The 12063-nt window shown below is 45.8% G+C and overlaps 1 protein-coding gene across 1 annotated transcript; it reads left to right on the plus strand.

Annotated features, from left to right (window-relative positions):
* The first annotated feature begins 2189 nt into the window (after window positions 1–2189).
* Window positions 2190–11804, plus strand: LOC144596974 (uncharacterized). The gene is made up of 4 exons (XM_078405873.1): window positions 2190–2954; window positions 6448–6597; window positions 8001–8198; window positions 10861–11804. Exons 1-2 carry the CDS (start codon window positions 2642–2644, stop codon window positions 6453–6455), a joined length of 321 nt encoding a protein of 106 aa, XP_078261999.1. The 5' UTR covers window positions 2190–2641; the 3' UTR covers window positions 6456–6597; window positions 8001–8198; window positions 10861–11804.
* The last annotated feature ends 259 nt before the right edge of the window (window positions 11805–12063 follow it).

Consider the following 12063-nt stretch of genomic DNA (forward strand, 5'->3'; position numbering starts at 1 on the left):
ATCATTGTACCTTCTTGGGCCCCACTGCTCCCGGCAGCACTAATCTCAGTCACAGAGGCTGGCGTCAGAAGATCTCTCATGATGGTGAACCCTCAAAAGCATCCAGCCCCAGTGGTATACATGGCCACTTGAAACTAGCTGGCTGGAGCTTTTGTGGACATCTTCAACCTCTCCTTACTCAGGTCCAATATTCCCACCAACTTTTAAAATCTTTAATTATACCTTGGAGCATGGGAGGCTGAGGGGGTGATCTTACAGGTGTATAAAATCATGAGGGGAATACATTGCCCAGGGTAGGGAATCAAGAACCAGAGGACATAGGTTTAAGATGAGAGGAAAGACTTTAATAGGATCCTGAGGGACAACTTTTTCAGACACAGGGTGGTGGATATATGGAACGAGCTGCCAGAGGAGGTAGTTTAGGCAGGTACTACAACAGCATTTACAAGACATTTGGACAGGTACATAGATAGGAAAGAGATGTGGAAAAATGGGCCAAATGCAGGCAAATGCGACTAGGTTAGAGGAGTATCTTGGTCAACATGTATGAGTTGGGCGGAAGGCCCTGTTACCATACAGTTTGACTCTAGGAGTAAGGCAACAAACCTCAATTACCTCTGACCAGTGGCACTAATGTCCGTGATGATGAAGAGCTTTGAGAGGTTGGTTATAATTCATATCAACTCCTGCCTTAGCTAGAACCCGGACCCATTACAATTTGCTTATCGCCACAATAGATCAACAGCTGATGTAATCTTGCTGGCTCTCCACACTGTACTGGACCACTTGGTCAACATAACAGGTTGTTGTTCCTTGTTCATAGTCTGTATCTGGAACGAACGACCAGAGGAACCTATGGAAGTGGATAAAATTACGACTTCTAAAAGACATTTGAACACATATCTATGTGTCCCGAGAGCCGCGCGCGCGACAGGACTGCCCCGGGGAGCTGCGCGTGCCCGAATTACCCGTTGATCAACTGCGGTGCCGATGACCAGAACTTGGCCCGACTCGCCCCACAGGCCTCCCAGGGGACTGGCGGAGAAGCCGGGTGGCGATGCCTGCCTGGGTCGAAGGCAGCTTGAGCCTCGACAGAACCGGGAGCCTCGGCAGTGACGCGGCCTCAGCAGCAACGGGAGCCTCGGCAGCTGTGGAATAGGGGGGTGGGTGGTGGGAGACAATGGGGATCCAGTGTGGGGGAACCACAGTGGGAGAACAAAGGGGGACCCGGTGTGGGGGGGGGGGGGGGAACACTTTAGTTTTAGAATTATTTTCCCAGGGAATAAGTCTCCGTTCGTTTGTTGTTCATTCTGAATTAGGCGCTGTGCACATGGCAGCCAGCCAACAGTCGCTTGTCCTTTTTTTTGCACTTCTAATTTCAAATTTTTGTGTACTTTGTGTGTTGTGACTGTTGGCAGACCAAATTTCCCTCTGTGGATGAATAAATTTGTATCGTATATTTGGCTATTAATGGTTTAGAGGGATATGGGCCATATCTGGCAAATGGGACTAGTTCAGTATGCCAACTTGGTCAGCATAGACAAGCTTCTTTAGCTTCTTCTTGCAGTTCATTCCAGATACAGACTAACCTCTGAGTGAAAGATTTGCCTCAGATCCCACAAATCTCTCGCCTCTTACCATAAGCCTGTGCCCTCTAGTTTAGAATCCTATACCCTGCAGAAAAAGACTGAGCGTCCGCTTTATCCATGTCCCTCATGATCTTGTACACCAATAAGGTCACCCCCCAGCTGCCAATGCTCCAAAGAAAAAAGTCCCAGCCTATCCAATCTCTCCCGACAACTCAAGCCTGCAAGCCTAGGTAATATCCCGGTGAATCTTTTCTGCAACCTTTGTAACTGAATGATTATTGGAGCAGCGTTGAATGTGAACTTACTTGATTCATATCAAAAGTTGGACCGCCACCCAAAAGCAATCAATCTTTGTGGTAAGAAAACAGGGAGGCCAAACCCAGCCTGTGTTAATCGTGCTAATTCACTGATTTACTGCGGTGCTTACGCTTTAATATATTTCATATTTTCATTGCTTATCATGATTTATGTGGATCTCTGGCAGTTAACAAGTTGAGTGAGGATTCTTCCCTTTTAATTTAAACTTCCTACTTTTAAATAAGTATCTATTTTATTCAGAGGCCCTTTAATAATCAAGAGCATGTGTCAGGATGGAGACTATTCAATGGTGTTAAGTGTACAAGTGACCTTATGTATACTTTCCTGGGATTTGTTACTGGTCTTCATTCATACACTCCCTCTTATTGTTGGTGTGTATAAATCACAGCGTGGTGATCGCTGGCCTCAGTTCAGCACCAGGTCTGGCTGGTTAAAGACACACTCGGCTGTGAAACAACATTAACTGAGAGTTCGTGTTGGAAGCTTCCCCTCATACCACCGATACACCACCAGTCCAAGAAAGGGGAAACGAGGAAAAGACCACGGTTACTCCTGGCATTTTGTTCCTTTAAACCTTCTCTGGGGCCTCTAATTCAAAGGAGCAGCTTTTTTTTAATGCAGGTTGAGTTTTTGTAACTTTGAGACAAGCAGGTTAATAGTTAGTGGGGGAGATGAGGAGTTAAGTGAAAGAGTAGCAACGATTAGTTCTGACTGATTAACGAGGATCGGCAGACATGAACCAGAACTGCCCCACGCTTGTCATCTCCGGCCTTCCGGAGGTGCCTCGGGACGACAGCCTGGGCTGCCGACCAGTGAACCTGTACGACCGCCTGTCTGTGGCTCATCTCGATCTCCGCAGGGCCTCGCTCATCGACCCCCGAAGCAACCTGGTGACCTTGGTGCGGGGGACCGTGGAAGAGGAGTCATCGGAGAATGACACCGATGACCCCCAAATGAAGCCCACCAAAATCACAGCTGCAATCCCCTACATGAGCAGACCGTTGGCACTCATCTGTCTGCTGCTGAATATCATAGTCCCAGGGACAGGTATGTCTTAGATACGTGTGGCTTTATTTGGACGTTGTTTCAATTAACTACATATATACCTTCAGTTGAATACTTAAGTCTGAAAATAAGGTCTCAACATGAAATGCCATCTGTCCATTCCCTTAACAGATGCTGCCTGACCCACTGAGTTACTTCAGCACTTTGTGCTTTGCTCATGGTTCCAGGATCTGCAGTTCCCTGTGTCTCTATGCCTTCATCTTCTTTGATGTGGGACTATTGCATTTGGAAGTGAGGTATCCTTTATCTGTACAATTTATCATTTTTCTGTACACTTTATTCTTTATCAAGACACTTTATCCTTTATCTGTACACTGATTGGCTTGATTGCAATCATGTATAGTCTTTGACTGGATAGCACAAACAAAAGCTTTTCACTGTACCTTGGTACACGAGACAATAATAAACCAAACTAAACCAGTTTGAGGAGATTTTCTTTTAATTCTTTAGTGTAAACATAAATTTCATTGGTGAGGCTGCATATGTTCAGTTTTGGTTAACCTGATATCATTATGCCAGAAAGAGTGCAGAGAAGATTTACGAGGATGTTGCCAGGACTTGAGGGCCTGAGTTATAGGGAGAGGTTGGACAGTATAGGACTTTACTGCTTGGAGTGCAGGAGGTTGCGGGGTTATCTTAGATGTATAAAATCATGAGAGGAATTTCAGTCTTTTTCCCAAGCCCATCAAGTCTACTCTACCATTCCATCAAGTGTCAGGAAGTCATGATGCAGCTTTATAGGACTTTAGCTAGGCCACATTTGGAGTTTTGCATGCAGTTCTGGTCGCCCCATTACAGGAAGGGTGTGCGGGCTTTGTAGATGGTGCAGAGGAGGTTTTACCAGAATACTGCCCATATTAGATGGCATTAGCTATAGAGAGATTATTTTCTCTGGAGCATTGGTGTTTGACGGAGACCTGATAAAAGTATATAAAATTATTAGAGGCATAGATAGGGTAGACAGTCAGAACCTATTTCCCTGGATGGAAATGTGAAATACTAGAGGGCACAGGTTTAGAGTGAGAGTGGCAAACTTTAAAGGAGATAGACAATAGGTGCAGGAGGAGGCCATTCGGCCCTTCGAGCCAGCACCTGCATTCAATGTGATCATGGCTGATCATTTTCAATCAGTACCCTGTTCCTGCCTTCTCCCCATACCCCCTGACTCCGCTATCCTTAAGAGCTCCATCTAGCTCTCTCTTGAATGCATTCAGAGAATTGGCCTCCACTGCCTTCTGAGGCAGAGAATTCCACAGATTCACAACTCTCTGACTGAAAAAGTTCTTCCTCATCTCAGTTCTAAATGTCCTACCCCTTATTCTTAAACTGTGGTCCCTTGTTCTGGACTCCCCCAACATTGGGAACATGTTTCCTGCCTCTAACGTGTCCAACCCCTTAATAATCTTATACGTTTCGATAAGATCTCCTCTCATCTTAAATTCCAGTGTATACAAGCCTAGTCGCTCCAGTCTTTCAACATATGACAGTCCCGCCATTCTGGGATTAACCTAGTAAACCTACGCTGCACGCCCTCAATAGCAAGAATATCCTTCCTCACATTTGGAGACCAAAACTGCACACAGTACTCCAGGTGCGGTCTCACTAGGGCCCTGTACAACTGCAGAAGGACCTCTTTGCTCCTATACTCGGCTCCTCTTGTTATGAAGGCCAACATTCCATTGGCTTTCTTCACTGCCTGCTGTACCTGCATGCTTCCTTTCAGTGACTGATGCACTAGGCCACCCAGATCTCGTTGTACGTCCCCTTTTCCTAACTTGACACCATTCAGGTAATACTCTGCCTTCCTATTCTTACCACCAAAATGGATAACCTCACACTTATCCACATTAAACTGCATCTGCCATGCATCCGCCCACTCACACAACCTGTCCAAGTCACCCTGCAACCTCATAGCATCTTCCTCACAGTTCACACTACCACCCAGCTTTGTATCATCTGCAAATTTGCTAATGGTACTTTTAATCCCTTCATCCAAGTCATTAATGTATATTGTAAATAGCTGCGGTCCCAGCACCGAGCCTTGCGGTACCCCACTAGTTACTGCCTGCCATTCTGAAAGGGACCCATTTATCCCCACTCTTTGTTTGGAGCAAGTTTTTTTACACACCGACAGTGGTGTGTGCCTGGGACATGCTGCCCGGGGTGGTGGTGGAGGCAGATACAATAGCGTTTAAGAGGCTTTTAGATAGGCACATGGGTATGCAGGGATATGGATCAAGTACAGGCAGAGGAGATTAGTTTAACCCGGCATCATGTTCCTGTACTGTTCTCTGGGAGTTGGGAATAGCCCATTTTAAGTGTATCGCCTTTGAAGCCAGAAAGGCTATTTTCCTGCCCTGTTGTGATGTGCCATTGTCCTAAGAACAGAGCCAAGGAGGGAAGGGAAGGAGGTGGGTGAGCTGTGATCATGAAGCAGAGACCCAAATGTTTTCCTTGTTGCTAGTGAACTGACAGCTCTAGTGCATGGAGTCCAAGGCCCGGTCTCTGCCACACGACTCGTTCAATAATGTTGATGCTGAGTTTAGCTTTGGAAAACTATGACCCAAGACACTCTCCGAAGGGTGATCTGATAGAGGTGAATAAAAGTATAGGAGAAATGACAGGGTGAATGCACAGTCTTTTACCCAGAGTAGGGGAATTAAAACCCGGAGGGATATGGGCCGAAGGTGGGACTAGTGTAGATGGGTCGTCTTGGTCAGCATAGACAGGTTGGGCCGAAGGGCGTGTTTCTGTTCTGTCTGACTCTGTGATTACCTGAGGGGGCGGGTTGAGGTTTAGATAATCATTGTGATCCAAGGGGCAGTGTGGCCACGTGTAATATCCACCCAGAACTGCCCAGAGCTGAGCCTGAGGTTTGTGCTGCGTTCTTGAATCAGCTATCATGGCCAGTTTTCTCTGCCAACTTCAGCTAGTGTACCGGTTGGGGACCTAGATCCAGATTATCTTGTGGTTGATGCCAAAGCTGGTAGAATCACATAGAGTGAGCACAGAATTTGCAGCACGGAAAGAGGTCCTTCAGCCCAACGTGCCCATGCTGACCAAGATGGTCCATCTAAGTTAGTCCCACCTGTCCATGTTTGGCCCATATCCCTCTAAACCTTTTCTATCTATGTAGTTGTTCAAATGTCTTTTAAATGTTGTTATGGTACCTACCTCAAATACTTCATCTGGCAACTCGTTCCATATACCCACCGCCCTCTGTGTGGACAATTTGCCCCTCATGTTCCTATTAAACCTTTCCCCTTTCTCCTTAAGCCTATGTCCTCTAGTTCTTGATTCCCCTACTCTGAGTAAAACACTGTGCATTCACCCTATCTCCCTCATGATTTTATACACCTAAGATCAACCCTCGTCCTCCTGCGCTCCAAGGAATAAAGCCTGCCCAACCTTTCCCTATAGCGCAGGCCTTGAGTCCTGGCAACATCCTCTTTAATCTTCTCTGCACTCTTTCCAGCCTCGTGACATCCTTATAGCAACACCCTTTGGAGTAAAGTTGTCAAGAAACACACAGACATTAACAGCATCAACACAAGGAAGTAAGAAAGTCGGGGACAATATGTAAACAGACCTACCACGGAAGGCACAGCTGCAAAGACTGTTTTGTGTGAGGATTGCTTTTGTTATGAATTAATTTATAAAAGCTGTATGTGGCATGCTAATCCACACCCTGCCTCCACATCCAGGCCTAGAGTGGATGTGGATAGGATTTTTCCACTAGTGGGAGAATCTAGGACCAGAGGCCACAGCCTCAGAATAAAAGGATGCACCTTGAGAAAGATGAGGAGGAATTTCTTTAGTCAGAGGGTGGTGAATCTGTGGAATTCATTGCCACAGATGGCGGTGGAGGCCAAGACGATGGGTATTTTTAAAATGGAGATTGATAGGTTCTCGATTAGTAAGAGTGTCAAACGTTATGGGAAGAAGGCATGAGAATGGGGTTGAGAGGGAAAGATAGATAATTCACAATTGAATGGCGGAGTAGACTTAATGGGCCAAATGGCCTAATTCAGCTCCTAAAACCTATGAACTATGAACACCCACCCACAAGGTAATCACCCAGTTTGTCACCAGAGGGCAGTGTAGAGTTATTTTTCTATTCTACACACATCGATTTTCAACTCAAATCAAACAAAATATATTAGAATTATAGTTTCTACAGCTTCCTCTGGCAGCTCATTCCGGCTACCGACTACCCTCTGTGTGAAAAGTTGCCCGACATCCCTCTTAAATCTCTTCCCCCTCATTAAACCTAGAAACATAGAAAATAGGTGCAGGAGTAGGCCATTCGGCCCTTCGAGCCTGCACCGCCATTCAATATGATCATGGCTGATCATCCAGCTCAGTAGCCTGTACCTGCCTTCTCTCCATACCCCCTGATCCTTTTTGCAAAAAGGGCCACATCTAACTCCCTCTTAAATATAGCCAATGAACTGGCCACAACTACCTTCTGTGGCAGAGAATTCCACAGACTCGCCACCTGTGCCCTTCCGATGTAGAATTGTCTACCCTAGGAAAAAGACTGATTGTTCACTTTATCCATATGGGCAGCAGTGTCACAGCGGGTGGAGCTGCTGCCTCACAGCGCCAATGACCTGGGTTCAATCCTGACCTCTGGTGCTGTCTATGTGGAGTTTGCACGTTCTCCCTGTGACCACGTGGGTTTTCCCCTGGTGCTTTGGTTTCCACCTACATCCCAAAGATGTGTGGGATTGTAAATTGCCTCCAGTGCGTAGGGAGTGGATGAGAATGTGGGATAACATAGAACTGGCGTGAACGGGTGCTCGATAGTTGACGCGGACTCGGTGAGCCGAAGGGCCTGTTTCCATGCTGTATCTCTAGACTAAACTGCAATGGGGTGTGCAGAACTGCATGCAATGCTCCAACCACGGCCTGACCATGGAGCTGTGAAGCTGCAGGGCTGGTGGGGAGTGCTCTGAGTGAGCGGCGGTCTGAACAGAGGGAGCTGTGAATCCTGGATCCATCACTCAACAATGTGTGATGTTGCAGGGACCATCGTGTCAGGGCTCAGCCTGCTGTGCTGCTCCGAACCGGCCACCCCCACGAGCAGCAAGAGCAGCGACGAGACGTTGGCCCTGGTCTGCCTCAACGTGTGGGTGGGTATCTCACAGCTCTTCACCGTACCCTTCCTCCTGGTCGGCTGGCTCTGGAGCATCATCTGGGGCGTGATGATGATCAACCTCTCCTGTGAGTATCCCCGACACCTCCCTCTACACAGCGTGGATTCCTGCCACACTTCTACAGACAGACTGAAGGTAGACGCAAGAGTGTTTAATTGTCATGTGGACCAGCAACGGAACAATGAAATCCTTACTCGCTGCTGCTTCACGGGTCCATGAATGCAATAAAACATAGGTTAATATACAATAATTAATAATACAACGTATTAATAATACTAGCTAACCTTAATTTTGCAAAACCAAAGTCTATAATGCTACCAAAGACACAGTCCGTAGGGGATCATCATTGCTGGGCCCAACACAATTCCCTTTTATCCCAAAGACACAGGGAACTGTAGGTGCTGGTTTACAAAACAAAGACACAATGTGCTGGAGTATCAGCAGGTCAGGCAGGGAGGTTGTTCAGTCTGAAGAAGGCTCCCGACCATAAACGTCATCTGTCCATTCCTTCCACAGATGCTGCCTGACTTGCTGAGTTCCGCCTGCACTTGGTGTTTTGCTCAAGGTGTTGGTAAACAAAGGACTGCACGAATAACTTTCCAATTCTTCCTTGAGTCCGGTGAGATCTCCAAGTAACAGTCACCACTCCCACCTCATCAGCCCTAGTTTTATTGCCAGTTAACTAAATGTATCCTGCAGTTACCTTCCCTCCTCAGAAAACTGCTCGCCTCATTTGTCCCAGCAAAACCCCTCCGTATTCAGTCTCTCTGTTTTCACTCCCCTGGTTTAAGGAAAATGCTCTAACTTCCCCATCCTGGTTCAGTAATTCAAACGCCCAGGAACAAAGGAGACGACAGAGTGGTGGACACTGCCACTATCACAGGTATTGGCCTCCCCACCATTGAAGGAGTCTACAGGAGGCATTGCCTCAAAAAGGCAGCAAGTATCATCTAAGACCCCTGCCACAGGCCACACTCTCATCTCGCTGCTACCATTGGGAAGAAGGTACAGGAGCCTGAAAACCGTGACCTCCAGGTTCAAGAACAGCTTCTTTCCAGCAACCATCAGGCTCTTGAACACTGCACAACACTAACCTCAGCAACTATGGTCTCCTATTGATTATGTCTTTGGTTGCATTATAAACTTCAGCTTTGCACTATTATGGTTATCTAGAATCACGGTTATTAATTTACTGCATCATTGATTATTGTATATTTATCTCTGTTATAACGTCAGTCAATAGGGTCATACAGCACGGAAACAGGCCCTTCGGCCCAAGGCATTCATGCTGAACTGGATGTCCCTATAAGCTAGTCCCACCTGCCCACGTTTGGTCCATATCCCTCTAAACCTTTCATATCCATGTACCTGCGCAAATGTCTTTGAAATGTTGTTATAGCTCCTGCCCCAGCTACCTCCTCTGGCAAGCTTGTTTAATTTACCCACCACCCTCTGAATGAACTGTGTATAATTAAGTTTACAGACCTGTTAAGCTGCAGAAAATAAGAATTTCAGTTATCAATACATATGGCAATTAAACACGCTTGACTCGTGATAACCAAAGATCTCGTCCATTCCAAGTACCGTTCTCATAATTCTTTAGACTTTCTCCAAGGCCCTAATGTACTTGAAAAATTGCACCTTTTCGGTCCTTTACCTGTTGCATATTGGATTCCTGTTTGTGTCAAGCTCACTGTGCTATTTGTAGGATATTTGCAAATATATTGGTGTAATATTCGAAAACTAGGTCATGTAAATAATGTGGGGAAGAAGAGGTTAAGTAAAGAACAGGGCTTGAGGTCAGTAAACAACCAAAGGTCATGCACTTCAGATACTCATTCCTCTCCCTCATGCTTTACATTTTACTCCCCATCTTTCTTGACTCTTCAGACTAATGGAGTAAGGGGGAGAAAGCTGGAAAAGAGAGTTTGGGAGTGGGGCAAAGTCTGTCGTAGCTGGCAGAGCAGCTGCCTCACAACGCTAGAGACCTGGGATTGATTCTGACCTCGGGTGCTGTCTACGCGGAGTTTGCACGTTCTCTTTGTAACCACATGGGTTTCCTCTGGATGCACTTAATTCCTCCCAAATCCCAAAGATGTGTGAGTAGAAGGGGACAGAAGAAGATGAATGGGGAAAATGGTTCTTTTAGATGGGAGATGAGTAAGGAAGGAAAAGCAGATAAGTGGCATGGGGGGGGGGGGGGGGGGGGAGAATTACCTTATTGGTGTATAAGATCATGAGGGGCATGGATAAAGTGAACTCTCAGTCTTTTCCCTAGGGTAGAAGATTATAAAACTAGAGGGCATAGGCTTGGGTGAGAAGCGAGAGATTAAAGAGGGGCCTCAGGGGCAACATTTTCACTCAGTCGTCTGTATCTGGAATGAGCTGCCGGAGGAAGCTATAGAAGCGGATTCAATTATGACTTTTAAGAGACATTTGGATAGACATATGAACAGGAAAGGTTTAGAGGGATATGGGTCAAATGCAGGCAAACAGGAGTAGGCCAGTCTGCCAACCTGGTCGGCATGGACAAGTTGGGCCGAAGGGCTTGTTTCTGTGCTGTACAGTATTATGACTCCATAAGTAGAAACCACAGTTGTCCCTGACACTAGGTTTGAATTGAGTGGAACAGCAATTATCTTTCACTCCGATAGTGCAAAGTCTAAAGCTGATGCTGGGGCAGTTGGAAGATCTGATGGGTTTTGGTGATTCTTGTCTCTTTGCTGCAGATGAACAGAGGAACACAGGAGAAGCCCAGGGCGTCACCATGGAAACCAAGACCGAACCCGTGTTCCTACCTTCAGCAATAAACCACTCTGCAAAATGAAACAATCTTTTCTCAGAACCTTTTCCCCAGGGTGGAAAATCAAATACTGAAGGTTTTGAGGTGAGAGGGACAAAATTTATAGACGTGTGGAGCAAATTTTGTTTTTACAGAATGTGGAGAGTGCCTGGAATTTCATTTTATATTCTACACTCTATCTTATTTAGTTTATTATTGTCATGTACAATCAAGCCGTATACAGTGCACAGATAAAGGATACAACATTTAGTACAAGATAAAGTCCAATTAAAGATGGTTCAAAGGTCTCTGATGAGGTAGATGGGAAGTCAGGACCGCACTCTAATTGGTGAGAGGACAGGTTAGTTGCCTGATAACAGCTGGGAAGAAACTGTCCCTGAATCTGGAGATGTGCATTTTCAAACTTTCCCTTTGCTTTCTCTATTGTAATTGAGTTTGACTTGATTGTATTTATGTACAGCATTATTTAATTTGATTGGATAGCATGCAAAACAAAGCTTTTCATTGAACCTTAATAACAATAATAAAGCTAAACCTAAACAAACATAAGTGCTTGGTGTGAATCAGCTCATGGGCCTTCACCCCCGACTGGGATGGGGTGACAATGGTACTGGGACCCTCGAGGTCCCTGGGCTAGGCCTCCGTTAAACAGTCCCAAGTGTGCAGTGAAAAGGTGTGAGACTCACTGTTTGGTTGTTTTGTTGCTTATTTTGTTGTCGTTTTAATTAATGTTTCATTTCTAATTTTATATGGTTGAAGTGTTCTTTCTCCACCATTGATCCTAAACCTGGGAACCTGCTTGTATCGTTGCTTAGTAGCTGCGAGAGGGCCAACAAGAGTTCGATCCCACGTGGCAACAAAGGTTTTTAAATTTAAGTGATTAAATAAAACATAAATGTTTAACAAAACACTTGTCTCTGTATCAGTAATGTTGAAATCATTGCAGCTCACAATCTACTGTACGCATCCAGCTTTATTTCTGTGATTCCAGACCCACAATGTATGTTGACCTTTATCCTCTGCACTTCAGGCCAATTAAGCAGCAAAGTGCTGGAGGAACCACAGCGGGTCAAGCAGCATCTGTGCAAAGAATGGACAGGCAACATCAAGTGTGTCTAATTGTCATGTG

This window comes from Rhinoraja longicauda, chromosome 9, assembly GCF_053455715.1.
Source record: "Rhinoraja longicauda isolate Sanriku21f chromosome 9, sRhiLon1.1, whole genome shotgun sequence".
NCBI lineage: Eukaryota > Metazoa > Chordata > Chondrichthyes > Rajiformes > Arhynchobatidae > Rhinoraja > Rhinoraja longicauda.

Bases quoted from the DNA above. Each gene is read 5' to 3' on its own strand.
- LOC144596974 (XM_078405873.1), top strand. From the start codon at position 2,642: ATGAACCAGAACTGCCCCACGCTTGTCATCTCCGGCCTTCCGGAGGTG.